At 36.4% G+C, this 15764-nt stretch overlaps 2 protein-coding genes across 3 annotated transcripts in view; both read right to left on the reverse strand.

Moving 5' to 3' along the window:
- The window catches only part of kcnab2a (potassium voltage-gated channel subfamily A regulatory beta subunit 2a), a 97675-nt gene extending 89941 nt beyond the window's left edge, over positions 1-7734 (reverse strand). For both annotated transcript variants that reach the window (XM_039673806.2, XM_039673804.2), the window contains exon 1: positions 7596-7734. The gene's annotated coding sequence lies outside the window, so the exon portion shown is untranslated. The remainder of the gene's footprint in view (positions 1-7595) is intronic.
- A 659-nt stretch (positions 7735-8393) lies between these two features.
- On the reverse strand, positions 8394-13988 carry park7 (parkinson protein 7). The gene is made up of 6 exons (XM_039673256.2): positions 13807-13988; positions 12149-12250; positions 11818-11877; positions 11514-11583; positions 9148-9234; positions 8394-8753 (listed from the first exon to the last, which is right to left on the reverse strand). The coding sequence occupies exons 1-6, from the start codon at positions 13894-13896 to the stop codon at positions 8593-8595; spliced, it is 570 nt and encodes a 189-aa protein (XP_039529190.1). The 5' UTR covers positions 13897-13988; the 3' UTR covers positions 8394-8592.
- Between the last annotated feature and the right edge of the window lie 1776 nt (positions 13989-15764).

Raw genomic sequence — 15764 nt, forward strand, 5'->3', positions numbered from 1 at the left:
AATTTGAAAGCTCCAATTAGATCTTGCTGCGATGTTATTAATTATGCGGTGAATTCAAGCGCTTTCTCACTGGATCTCCCAGGGCTGTGTAAAAACAATGTGTGATCGAGATCGGCCCACGACTAAACCTGTTCTGCAATAAACCAAACGAATAGGGCGGTTTCGTTTCGTTTGATGTATCTCATATGTCACAGAAGTTACAGCTCTTATCAATTGGACAACGTGGTGGTCGCTTCAGTGCGACCTCTTGTCTGGAGCCCGACTTGCATAAAGTGTGGCTCTTGTGTCTTGTCCAGGTCCTTTCTCCCTTCAACTTCATAAAAGCCAAAGTTACACTAGATTTGAATGCAGAAGGTTTTAAACATTTCAAAAATCAATTTTTGAAATTTGTGATTTCGATTCAGAATCGTTCATGTCTGGACCGAAAAGCATCTAAGAATTGATTTTTAGACATTTAAGTAGTTTTTTTTATAAACGTGCCATAGATTGAGATTTTTAGATTTTTAGTTCAAAACAGATCAAACACGCCTTATCTGTGAAACCAGGGGACATTTTTTAATCCATCCCTATTAATAATAATCCCTTATAAAAATAGGCTGTATCCAATGGTCCTGCCTTTCCTTTATTTCAGTTTCTGCACTATAAATCATCATCTCATTTTCCACACAGATTGTATTAGCACATGCTTTATTATGAGACGCTTGCCCGGAGCCATGGGGACTCCAGCAACTCTAGCATTGCATACTACTGTGTGTCGCTGGTCCTGGCTCACGGCCAGTTTATCCATACTACAGCAGATCTCTATGCCTTCTTTCTATTCACGTCTTTGCAGCTTGGAGACCACAAGGAAAGGAAACACCTTAACATTTAGCCTAAGCACTATGAGTGCTAGCTACAATGCATTCTTGAAGACCACAGTAATCGATTAAACATTCACAAAGCTATGTGTATATATAATGCATGAGTAGAACGAGCAAAAAGATCAACAGGATTGGGATGCTGTCTAGAAAATTCCCAACTGAATATATGCATCAGTGTTTGATGGAGAATTTATAACATTAAAAAACAATGAGGTTTCCTTAAATGTAATCCATTAACCATCATTTTAATAGGTCCAAAACAGCTCAAGAGGTTGTCTTCAGCAACATCAGGAAAGGAATAAATCCTTTCAAATAATTTAAATCTTTTGTTTAGCAAAATTTAAAACGAGGACGTATCAGCAAAGGATTAATTGATTTCTAGCCCTTGCATTTGCTTTACTAGGCAAACTTTGAGAAAGGAATAAAGCACATTTTCAGAAAACTACTGTTATTCAACGAAAGATCTTTAACACAACCTTGACCTTGAAAAGATACAACAGTAAAGGCCATGCTGGGAACGACCAGGTCATTTTTGCACATTATGGATAGTTTTTAAAATCCAAGTCCCTCTAGAAATGGAAATGTAGGAATTACATTTGCAAAGCTAATTACATAACCACAAGGATAAAGTAACTATTAAAATCATGATCATCGTACCATCTGACAGGTTTCTAATTAACCCCTGCAATTGAAAATGTCACAGAGATAAAATATGACAAATTACAGCAATCAACCATCCATAATATTTCAGAAAACACCGGATATCACATCACTCGGGTAAGCTCTAAGGACTTAAGGGCATCACAAGGACAGGTGAGAGAATGTATATGTCCCTTAAACTAAATTAAAAAAAAAAAACTCAATAAAAATGTTCATGTTAAAAAAAAAAATCTAATTTACTCTGAAGTAGCACCAACATGCTCTCTTGCTCATGTTTTGAGACACCATTAAACTAAAACCATACAAGTATTTCCTATTATCAGTTTCATTTATGAAAAGACGTTTTTATGTTTCTGAGAAGGAACAGTCGTGGAAACGAAAGTGCGCATCTATAGCACGAATGTCATTTCTCGTGGCATTTTTACGCCAAAAATGTTTTTTGCGTGCATATGCTACGCACTGAAAACCCCCTGGGTAGGTTTAGGGGGAAGGGGAGTGAGTAGTTTGTGCATATTATACGCCATAAAATGCGTATCATATGCACGCGAAAAACGCGTACCATATACACGCAAAAACTATTTTTGGCATATAAATGGCACGAGAAATGACATTAGAGCAATTATACGAACTTTCATGAGATCGGGCTCAATATACCAATCCTGAAACCTGAAGTTTTCACTCCATTCGGGATTCTAAAGGCCCATTCACACCACAAACCATAAATATAAAGATGAGTATAACGAGTATAAGATGAGTGTTTTTATTGTATATCAGATGGGAAAAAAATTAGAGATGCACAGATTGACCCGGCGCGTGACCAAAACCGGGAAGTGATTTTATGCCGGTCAAATGCCCTCATGATTAACGTCGCGCAACATCAGTATCATACGTGTAGGAAACCTTGTGGACATTTGACGGTGTGTACAGACACGCGGAATCACTCGGACGTTAATGGCGTAGACATACACGCATACACGTGGATACACGCGGATAGCTCAAAATGCGTAGAGATAACACGCCACTTGACTCGAAAGTAGCGTGTATGTTTACGCAAAAGTCATGATGTCATGTTGGAATTAAGGCCGTTTCACCCCTTATTTAAATCCAACGATATCGTTCCAAACCTCAGTGTTGTTAATGTCATAGTTGTTGGGACTTTTCTCACAGAATTAGAAATATTATTAAAATTTTATATAGTTTTCGTCCTTGGTGTGAACGAGCTTTAAAGGGATAGTTCACCCAAAAGTGAAAGTTCTATCATTTACTCACATAGTATGGGGGAACAGACTGATCTCATGAAGTAGCGCGTGTATGACACGCCAATTCGTATTTCCATTTTTGGCGTGCTATCAAGACGCATAATCGCTTTTCAGCGTGTTTATGAACGCCGTTGACTTAACGTTATTACTGTATATATAAATATATGACTTACCTCAATCCCGTCCCTAAACCACCCGTCACTGGGGTTAATGGCATTTATGAGTGTTCCCTTACCATCCTAGGAAAGAAAAAAAAAGATCGCTCCCCAGATGTAGATCTACATTTTGCTTCGTTTCGCGCGGACATTTGACGGCGTGTACAGACACGCGGAATCACTCGGACGTTAATGGCGTAGACATACACGCATACACGCGGATAGCTCAAAATGCGTAGAGATAACACGCCACTTGACTCGAAAGTGGCGTGTATGTTTACGCAAAAGTCATGATGTCATGTTGGGGGGAAAAATACTACGGAAATCAACTATTTTCCAGCATTCTTCAAAATATCTTCTTTTATGTTCAGCAGAAGACATACCGGTTTGGAAACAACAAGGGTGAAGTATGACAGAATTTACATTTTTGAGTGAACTTTCCATTTAAGTGCTGACCTCGTCCTAACCAATGGATATGGTTAAGAGGGAAGATCCAATCAGGGAAGTGCAATTAGACTCCCATAACTGCATCGCTGAACCAATGAATGACTCAGCCTGGCTAATAGCACCACTCTTTGCCAGAGTCAAGCCGCCAGTACTGTACAGCTTCTCGAGCAGGAAAATGTGCCGCAAAACATGCTAATATTCCAGAAATATCTTTGAGGGAGAGTGGAATCAACTGTCCATCTTTTCTAGATGAATTCACATTATTACAATGCCTCCAAATTGTGCATTCCTCAAGGGCAACTCTCAACTATCCAAGCTATTATATATCACATACACTGTTGTACCAGCAATACTCTTTGTGCTGCATTTGTGTGCAATGTTACTCTTTTGTTTGGATGACTCCTGGCAGTACTCTAGTCCCAAATGCAGCTTGTTAAAAGATGAGTAAGACAGTGGTTTCTATTTATACACTGGTTTGCAGCGCTGCAGCGTAACGGAGCAGAGGCCCGCAAAAAAAAGAGAAGAAAAAGATGCGCTTCATGCATCCTGCGAGGAGAACTCTTGCCTCTTTTTTCACCTTCCTGTTCCTGCACTCGAGTTGAGAAAAGCACATTCACATGTGGCTTGAGGGGCGGTCTCAAATAACTGCAGCCCAGCTGAAGTGTGAAGACTTGTTTTTTGACAATGCAAGTGCATTTCTCTGACTGCCAAACAGTTTGGACTGAATGCATACGTACATAATTTTGTTGTTTATTTAAAAAAGTGAATACTGAAAATATAGTAGCAACTTAAAAAAGGTTAAATAATCACCATGTGTAAACTACAGACCATTTGTGCACTACACTGGCATGACGAAATGACCAAAACACATTCTATTTAAAAGAGAGCTTCCAGCAGTATGTGAGCAACTATTGCAAAAAAGGATTTGGCCGAATCCTGAAACTCAAAGAAAAGTCATTTTTCATGCAAATTTTCAAAAGGCAGAGCATCTTTTTCCAGCAACTACCAATGAGAGTGAAGACTTCCTTGTTGTGTGAGTGTTTGTAGGCATTCCTACTTCACCGCAGTATCCAACTGCATCAGGCATTGCTAGTCACCACATTATGTCGGCTGCTCATTTGCATAAAGTTTTCATTTGCATAACTGTCACATCATCACCCATGTCAATAATGTCTCCAGAACCCTTATTGCACATTCTTAATTCTCACTGAAAATGATTGATGTCTGCTCGGTTGCTGCAAATCTCTGTCAGTGTGAACGCCTCTTGACTGCATTTCAGACATATTAATTCAAGCTAATCTTTCTGGTCAAAAATCCATGCATATCACGTCAGCAAATGTGCAAAACACTCCTCAATGCATTCCTGTAGTTCAAAACAGTAGCGTTAGACAGCAAGGTCATTGCTTTGATTCCTAGGGAAGGTATGCATCCTTGAATGTAATCTAAGTCACTTTGTATACAAGCTGGCAAATGTATGTAATGTAAATGGTGAATATGCGCATATGCTTTCATAGGCAGTTCCCTCTGCTTAAGAACAAAACAAAAGTACCAATTTCCACTAAAATACCATATAACAGTGAATTACACTAACTTGGTATTAGCCAATGTCAACAAACATTAAAAATAAACTAAATGAAATATTATTTCATTGTCTAAATTAGCTGTAACGTTATTATGTTCGCTGTAGTAAAAAAGGTGTAAACTATTTAGCAACCATGGTAGATAGATATGATAGATAGATAGAAAATTTATTAATCCCGGTAGGGAAACTGGTTTGCCACCAACCGTACAACCATAAACACAGTACACAACTAACAGACAAATAAATAAATAAATAAATAAATATGCATTAAAAGAATGACAAAAACCTGATAAGACACAACTACAAGAAATATTCAATTTCACAGTGCAAAAATAATCAAACACTAACTCTATTAAAGGCCTGGATGTCACTCAATAATTAACAGTGTTCATTAAAATATCTGACTGCTGCTGGGACAAAAGATCTTCTCATCCGCTCACTAGAACACCGAGGCAGAACCAGTCGCTCACTGAAAGAGCTTCTGAGTCCCCTAAACAAATTGTGTAGTGGATGGCCTTCAAAAAGCAGGACAGTTTTCAATTTTGAATGTATCCTCTTCTCCACAGTAACCTCCAATGCATCTGGGTTAAGACCAATAACTGAACCAGCTCTCTTGATCAGTTTATTTATCCTATTTTTGTCCTCAACAGATATACTGCCCCCCCAGCAAAGTACAGCATAAAAAAGAACACTAGCTAAAATCCCTTGATAAAAAACATTTAAGAGCTTTGTGCTGATATTAAATGATCTTAGTTTTCTCAAAAAGAACAGTCTCGACTGAGCCTTCTTCATCACAACACTAGTGTTCTCTTTCCAGTTTAGTTTTTCATCCAAATGAACGCCCAAAAATTTATATGACTGCACAATCTCGATCTCTTCACCATCAATTCTAACTGGGAGGACCTTCTCTTTTTTCTTTCTGAAGTCAATCACAAGTTCTTTGGTCTTCCCAATGTTCAGTTTCAGAAAGTTTGAATCACACCAGTTATAAAAAGACTGAACCTCCATTCGGTAAGCAAGATCATCACCCTTATTAAGTAGACCTACTAAAGCAGTGTCGTCAGAAAATTTTTGTATCCAGCAGGATGGCTGACTATGCCTATAATCAGCAGTATAAAGTGAAAATAAAAAGGGGGATAAAACTGTACCCTGAGGTGCTCCCGTATTAGTTAAAATGGTATTAGAATGTTTGTTACCCATCCTAACAAACTGTGGTCGTGCTAGAAGGTAGTCTAGAATCCAGGCAATGGTTGTTTTATGCAACTTAAAATTTATTAGTTTATTAACAAAAATATGTGGCTGTATAGTGTTAAAAGCGCTCGAAAAATCAAAAAACATGATCCTAACGGAACTGGCAGTAGTTTCGAGATGACTATAAATATTGTGAAGCATGAATAGCAGTGCATCATCTACCCCCACACCCTTCCTATAAGCAAATTGCAAAGGATCCTGAAAGGCAGACACATGCCTAGTCAGATGATCCAGTACAACCCTCTCAAAACACTTCATAATCTGCGAAGTCAAAGCTATAGGCCTCAGATTAGAAAGATTGTTAGACACCTTAGCTTTTTTGGGAATAGGGACAAGACAGGATGTTTTCCACTTAACTGGGATTTTGGCAAAAGACAGAGACAGAGAAAACAATAAATGAAAAACAGAGCACAACTGGTCAGCACACACTTTTAGGGTACGTGGATGAACACCATCAGGACCTATTGCCTTATTTGGTTTAATGCGCCGTAACTGCTGACGAACCTCTTCAGTGTTAAGAAGAATAGCTGGACTGCAGTCCTCCGAGCTGTACTGCCTAAGATTAGAACGGGCATTCTCATGTAGTAAAGAAAAGTCTAATTCATCAAACCTTGCAAAAAAGGTATTGACATCATTGGCCTGTAAACCCACATTACATAAACTGGGTTTACTGGTCCCATATCCAGTAATAGATTTCATACCATTCCATAGTCCTCTTGTATTACTACAGGACATATTTCCTTCTACCTTTTCCTTATACTTTAATTTGCCCTGTCTAATAATGATTTTCAACTCTCTTTGAGCATTTTTAATTCTTTCCTTATCACCACTGTAAAAAGCAGCTTTCTTCTTATTTATAGCAGCCTTAACTTCTCTTGTGACCCAAGGTTAAGGTGGTAAATAGTATTAATAGTAAAGGGTGATGCTAATTATATTATATACTGCAAAACCCATTTCTACTTAGAGTAGAGTATAAATCACATTTAAAAGATGGTAAACAAAAATCGGGCATATTTTTAGTATTATATTATTATTATTATATGGAAGCAGATGTTGACTCCAGCAGCTTCAGATGCTGTTCATCACCAAATAACAGTTCAATCTTAATATCAAACCTCTCTGAGACGATAACCCAGCTAAAATAAATGGCGAACAGTAAAATACAACAGAAAGTAGTTGTTTATCATTTCCGAACTTTAAAACACGTAAGTTAACTTAGCCTTACAAGTCCTCATATAACTAACGTTACTTACATAGATAACGGAAGTTTAACGTCATTATATGACATATTCAGCGATTTACCACAGCGAAAAAAAAGTCTCTAGTCGTGATTTTTCTAGCATAACAGATATTAAACATGGATATAATATCTTAGTCTTACCTTGCAGAGAGACACGGGTTCATTAAATATGACGTTTATCGATTTTCACCTCTTAAAACAGCTTTTTATGGGATGTCGCGCGTTCGGTCAGTCAGAGGGACGTTGGTCAAGCTTTCCTTTGCCGCTTTCACAATCTCGCCACGCGCTACGAAAGAAACAACACTCGCGCTGCGCAGGGACGCTCCTATTGGCTGGTTAGACGCACCGCGACAAGACAGCGGCTGTTGATTGGTTGGACTTGCAGTACGTCACTGGAAATATGTTACAAACGAACAATAATTATACAGGCCTGATCAATGCACTTTCCTCAAACTATACTGTATTTATATTATTAGTTATACACACACACACACACACACGCACATATGTATATATAAACATCCAACAAAGGGTGCTGTTGGTGACCTCACAATGACAAATTTTAAGTAACAATGTGTACTATGTATATGTATGAATATGTATGTATACATACCGGTTAATATATATATATATATATATATATATATTAATGTTTATTAATGTATATAACATATATTAATGTTTTAATTATTTACTGTATTTTATTTTTATTATTATGATTTTTTTATTCTAAACTGTTTTAATTATTCTGATTTCTTTTGATTATTTTAATTTCTTCCATGTAAAGCACTTTGAATTGCCACTGTGTATGAAATAACTTGCCTTGCCTTGCCTATATTTACTTTCTGTTGTGGCGTCAAAGTACTCAAGATGTGAACAAGCAACACAGATGGTTATCAGTTCATTTTAAATGTAGAAGTTATTAAGAGACTCCATGAGTTTAATGAACTATACTTTTATTCTGGTACAGAACTTTTAAGGTGCAAAGCAAAAAAAAGTAGGATCTGACCAAAAACTCCAAAAAGCTATTTTACTTTTATTGCCATTTAGATAACATAATTAAACTTCCTTTCATATCAGCAGAGCACTACAATTGTAAAAGCCACTTTAAACAGTGCAGATCTTCACAGTCTGATGATCAGTCTTTCAGGATGAGTGGGGCTTTGACTTGGGCAGCGACGTCTGCACCCACGAGCTCCTCAACTATAGCCAATGCGAACTCAAAACTGGTTCCTGGCCCTCTGCTGGTGATCACGTTTCCATCCTTCTGAACTCGAGCCTCTGAATATTTATAATGATCTAGAAGAAGTACACAACATAATTCATATGGCTAAAGATATCGTCTACACGTACAAATGTTGTTCTCCTGCTCCAAAATACTTTACCTGTTTGTTTGCATGAGATGCCATACTACTTTTACATTGAACATAGTTTGTAAACTGTACACTGTAAACTGCACAGAAATCCCGGATGACCAACAACATTTATAGATATATCATAATATTGCATCTCACAATGCAATAAACAGTTTCCCCATACATTTCCAGTAAGTTCACACTTATAATTTGTCATTGTGCGGTCACAAACAGCACCCTCTGTTGGATGTTTATCTTGTGATCTTTTCCATGACATGTCTTTCGAATATGCATGTTTCCATCACTAACATCAATGTATATATAAATAAAGACATTACCTCCGGCCATCATCTTGTCCTTGGCACCCGGATGGGTGGTAACTGTGCTGCCATATGCAATACCGTGAGCCAAAAGTGCCGTCGGGCCTGAAACAGGTCAAAAAAAATGATATAAAGTTAGATCATCATTTCTTAAAAGTATCAAATGATGAAGAAAATAATGATCCTGTTTTTCTTGTGGTGTTGCTGAAGTCATGATTTAGTGTTCAGTGTCTGGGAGAGGCCAAGTGACTTTAATGTGGTGTCATCATGCCACCGTCAGCCAAACATTCAAATATTGTTATCCAAAATAAACCATGTATACAATTTCCATCTGATTCTGCGATCCGCATTGGAAGGCTGAACGGAAGGAAGTAAAAAAAGGGTCTAAAAATAACGTCCGACTCTGCAGGCCTGGCTGTGCACTAAGCTCATCTGAACATTAATGAAAAGAGAGCTCTTAACTATTGATTGTGCACTTTGGCAGACGCCCAGTGCGGTCTAGTGATTACACTTTCTCTGGCAGGACGTCTGCTGACCGACCTGACCCTGGCATCTACTGTTACGGGTCTTGCTTGTCAGAAGCTCAGTCCACAAAAGGAAATAAAAGACAGGGAGGTATAATAGACCTTTATGTCCCAATCACAGTCTCAAAGCCTCACTACATGTTACATACTGCGTTTGAAGAGTCAAGATTGCTTGCAAAATATCATGACCGGACTCGTTCAGGGTTATTATCGTTAATTAAAACTAAAACCAAACTGTAAGAAACCTTTTCATTACTTGAAATGAAAAAACAACAGTACAATAAGGTTCATTAAGGTTGAAGAAGTATTGGTTAATGTTAACTAATATAGCTAACTAATTAACCTAATTGTAAAGTGTAACCACAACAACTATTAACTAATAAAAAATAAACTTATTTTACTTCAGCTAAGTGTCAAGGCAATTTATAGGTGTCAATTGATACAGTATATATAAATATCTATATATATAGATAGGTAGCTATATATACATATATATATATATATATATATAGATATATATATATAGATAAAGATAAATGTGTGTATATATATACTGTAGATATATATATATGCATGTATGTAGAGATATAGAAATATAGAGATATAATTTACATCTAAAAATAAAAAATAAAACATAGAATAGACATAAAAAACATTAATGACAAAAATAAAATCCCTAAACCTTTAAAATTAAAATTTTAGACAGAAAATATATTTTTTAAAAGTCAAATTCAAAATATTAATAAAAAACATTATAGTATATCATCAATATTAAAATAACACTGGGCATATAATGGCATTGCAACATAAATATATATATATATATATATATTTATCTGAACATATAACAATTATTGTGAAATTTTGAGTTTTATTTATATATATATATATATATATATATATATGAAGAGTTCAGATGCAAAAGCCTCTAAATGCCATTTGAAATTTTCTTCTAAAATGATCATTTTTATCAAGCTTGTATATTTAAGTTCAGTAATTTCACTTAAAATGACAATTAATAGGTAATCTTCATTGCCATTTAAGTGAAATTACTGAACTTAAATATACAAGCTTGATAAAAATAATCATTTTAGAAGAAAATTTCAAATGGCACTTAGAGGCTTTTGCATCTGAACTCTTCATATACACACACACACACATGTGTGTGTGTGTGTGTTTAATATAGAAGTTTAGTTTGTCAACTGTTAGGAGTACAATTGCATAATCGCATATAAAGGTTAGAGTTAGAGACACGGACTGAATCTAAAAAACTTGGATGCAGATTTCAAATTAGTGTAATTACCAGAGAAATCATGTCTGCTAATTTAATCTCAACAATGTAATCATACATTCTGAATTCACGAATATAGACTCAGTTTTAAAGGTATTGCACGGCCGTTTTCTGTTCAGCACAGATCCCTTCAGGGACATCTGCCGTTTTCTGGGACGCCTTCCACTCTGTCCTCGTTCACCACGTCCTCCACGAGCCCTTGAACAGCAGAGCCGATACACACGTCTCGCTGTTCAATACACTTCCAAATGAAGATGGACGTGCTTAACACTGCCGATTAATACAACTCATTATCTTCATCATTTGGATTTCAGATTTTTAGTTTTACAGATCTGCAGTCATAATTATAATCCGCTGAGCATCATATCGACATAGATATGTGGCACAGAAATCATTCAGACGGTTCAGGTGTACAAACGGGGACAAAGGCCCTCAGGGAAATTCATACAGGAGGAAATATACGACTTCTCTTCCCGACATTTTGCATAATGGAGCAGCAGTTGAAATAAATGGTGTTAATTCAGGGAAAGGTTAATGTGTGTGCACAGAGGTCACGATATGAAGATTACCTGCACAGATTGCAGCGATCAGACCCTTCCTGCCCTCCTGGTCCTTCAACACCTCTTTCACAGCGGGAGACTACACACACACACACACACACACATAAATATGCATTACTGAAATCACTGTCACACAACCTCTTAAATTTACATGATTATGCAATGTCTGCATTTCACAATACGACCACATGTCAGCAGATGACTCAAAGATGTTTTCTATTCATATTAGAGACATGCAAGATGTGCATGGCGTAACACTCTCCTATGCAATCCATTCAACTGTTAAATACACATAATTAAAACATATTCGTACCTCAGAAAGGTTCTGAGCTCCGAGCAAACCTCCAGGCAGAAGCACGACATCATATGGACCCTGTCAGAAAAATGACATGCATCTGCATTAAAACCAGGAACGTTTTCATTATCGAGACTAATATTGTTTTAAGGAAGTCGTCACAATTTAAATTGAATGGTAAACAATGGTATGGCTTTCCTGGCAATACATTATTTATCCAGTAGATGGAGACAACACTCCATTTTCCTTCATCTTCATCTTCAGTTCAAGGAAGAATTGAGATTCAGAATTCAGAAGAACATCATCTACTTATGATGAGTCTCTCACGGGGACCAAGCTAAAGCCGAACCTGTTTGCGGGCGTCCTCCAGACTGGAGTCGGGACAGATCATGACCTCACGGCTGCATTGCACTGGCTCTTTACCCGCCAGACCTGCCACAGTTACAGCAATCTGAGAGAGACAAAATCATACAGCTAAAGCCAAACCGAATTGTGAAATTAGTTTAAGATTCAATTATGTATAAATAAGAGATCTTATCTTATGTTTTTGGTTTTCTTAATTAGTATATTTTTACATTTGAAACTAATGTGAAACTTTTTTTCAAAAGTTATTATATAACTTGCATGTTTAAAGGACTTACTTTTACAGGATGCATTATTATTCAAATTCACACACACACACACACACACACACACAAATAATATTTAAAATTAAATTTATTCCTGTGATCAAAGCTGAATTTTCAGCATCATTATTCCAGTCTTCAGTGTCACATGATCCTTCAGAAATCACTCTAATATGATGATTTGCTGCTCAATAAACATTTCTGATTATTATTAATGTTAATGTGTTTTTTTTGTTTGTTTGTTTGTTTTCTTTACTTGATCAATGTAATACGGAGGCGTATTGAATTCACTTGAAGAAAAAAATCTACTCTGTTTTTCTGAATGAACGAGTTAATTTTTCATGAGAAAAAAGTTTTTGCTCTGTTTTTCTGAATTAATGAGTTAATTTTTCATGAGAAAAAAGTTTTTGCTCTGTTTTTCTGAATTAATGAGTTAATTTTTCATGAGAAAAAAGTTTTTGCTCTGTTTTTCTGAATTAATGAGTTAATTTTTCATGAGAAAAAAGTTTTTGCTCTGTTTTTCTGTATTAACGAGTTAATTTTTCATGGAATTTTTTTTGCTCTGTTTTTCTGAATTAATGAGATAATTTTCATGAAAAAAAAAGTTTTTGCTCTGTTTTTCTGAATTAACGAGTTAATTTTTCATGGAATTTTTTTTTTTTGCTCTGTTTTTCTGAATTAACTCGTTAATTCAGATAAACAGAGCAAAAACTTTTTTTCTCACGAAAAAATAACTCATTTATTCAGAAAAACAGCAAAAAAATTCTCTCATGAAAAATTAACTCATTAATTCAGAAAAACAGAGCAAAAACTTTTTTTTCATGAAAAATTAACTCATTAATTCAGAAAAACAGAGCAAAAAAAAATTTTCTCATGAAAAAATTAACTCGTTAATTCAGAAAAACAGAGCAAAAAAATGTCTCATGAAAAATAAACTCATTAATTCAGAAAAACATAGCAAAAAAAATTCTCATGAAAAATTAACTCATTAATTCAGAAAAACAGAGCAATTTTTTTTCTCATGAAAAATTAACTCGTTAATTCAGAAAAACGGAGTAGATTTTTTTTCTTCAAGTGAATGCAATACGCCTCCGTACATTCTCCCCAAAAAACTACTTATAAAATCTGATTATGTAATAATGTCACAGTCAGTCCAGTTGACTCTGCAAACTTTGGCATTTACAGTGGCAGCTCCGAGTCTGGCAGCAGTGTGTGACCATATACAGTTCCACATGAGCAACAACATCCATGCACAACAAACAAACTGATCACTGCATTCACTTACTGAATTCACAAAGAGCATGCATAATACATTACTGAAAGCCCACAGACATGCATTCAGTGGCACTCAATATAACATGCGTGTTGTAGCCTAACAGACCCCCGCTCTGCGCATGACATCCACCGGGATCACCGTCTCCATCTCCTCCGCTCCCTTCGCCAGAATCACAAGAGCTCTTTTACCGGCCATAACTGCGAGTCTGAGGGCCTGTGTCTGTCTGTAGTGCAATATAACCCCACTCACGGGTGACACTTTATAATAAAAGGTGTTTCCGGGTCTAGTTACTTGTCGGGAACTACAAGGCAAAATAAAAGTCCTCTTTGTATTCTTCTTGAATACACCGTTAGTGCATTTATTTCTCATATTCTCACGTTTAATCGTGTACTTTATATTATTGTCAAAATAGAATCACGCTTATTAAATCACAAATTTTAAAAAAGCTTTGTTTATTTTTATTTTACAATAAAACCGTAATTATTACAAAATACTACAGGCTGTATCAGTATCTGAGGGGTGAAAATCACCATAGAGATGGATGAAAATGTAGGCCCATTAACCTAAAATTACCCTAACATTTTCAGTCCCTTGTGCCTCAGCAGCCGCATTCTTTGGGGAGGTGGTGTTTTATATCTGTTTGGATCTCCTGGGGAAAAAATATAGAGGTGGATATTCTTAACTTTTAAACGACAGGGGGACGATATATCCACAGTACTATGTTTCATATGAAGCGTTTAAGGGATAGTTCACCCAAAAATGAAACCTGTATAAATTTCTTTCTTCTGCTGAACACACACAAAAAAAAGATATTTTGAAGAATGTTGGTAACCATAGTTTACTTTACGGCATCTACCATCCATAGTATGGGGGCAAAATACCATGAAATCTTTGGGTGCCACAAACCATCCCTTTAATATTTTTTTATTTGTTTAAACTTATATAAAGCTTACAAAATAACATAAGTAAATGTTATGTGCTTTTAAAAGTCTGTTTAGAGAAATGCAGCTCTTGAGCCACTAGAGGACGCTATAGACCATTGCATTTGCAAGTGCATTCAGCGTCATCATCACCTATGAGCAACAAAAATGTCGAAACCGGATGCAAATTTGCAATAATTTCAAAAGAATTGTATTATGAGAATGTTGATTTTACTAACATGTTGATGAAGGTTGGACTGCTTCACTGGATCTAAATCCTGCACCCTAAAAAGACATCCAAGCCTCAAGCTGTTACAAAGAAAGCACCTGCAGATCCCATATTTGGACCCTGATATATAATGCATCAGTCAGAAGGACACACACTGCGCAGAGGCCTGTTTGTTGCGTGCCTGTGTGCAAATCCAGCAGGCAGTGGTGATTACCAGCAAATGCAACTGGGATCAACTGAGCTCACCCTACATAGTAGCACTAGCTTATTTTCCCCAAGCAAACCTCTTTATTTCATTATTTCCCCAACTCTTTACCCAAGAAGTGTATGGTGTGCCTGTGCTGTAAATACAAAATGGCAATTAAAGTTGTTTGTAAAACAGGTGACCCTGTATAGTGAGGGATTAGGCTTTGAAACACTGGTTGTGTGGAGCCGCCGCTGAACCATCTGTGCACAATCCTCAACATACTCTCCGCTGGCAGCCGCTCGCGCTGGTTAAGATGCACTGACACATTCTCAAGACAAAAGAGAACATCCTTGAGTTTGGACTCAACACAGCTTTTGCTGTCGCCTTCCTTGTAAAACAGAGTTATGCATGCTTATGCTGCCTTTGGAGTTTAATTGTTCTCCCTGAAAATAAGAGTTATTGCACCACAGCAGTCTTAATTTAGTGTCCATGACTACTTTCAATCTCTCTGATTTTACAGTTAAGACTGCTATATGTAATGACATCTGTCATACCGGTCGAGTTTATCATCCAGCAATTATGCTTTTATTCAGCACTGTAAAAAAAAAAAAAATGGTGAAGTAAATACTACTGAAAAAAACAATGTAATTTACATGAAAAAGTTAGTTCAGGCAAGAATTTAAAAAACTAAAGTAAATTCCATACATGCGAGTAGAAATGAAAGTAT

Source organism: Pimephales promelas, chromosome 21 (genome assembly GCF_988280905.1).
Source record: "Pimephales promelas chromosome 21, fPimPro1.hap1.1, whole genome shotgun sequence".
NCBI lineage: Eukaryota > Metazoa > Chordata > Actinopteri > Cypriniformes > Leuciscidae > Pimephales > Pimephales promelas.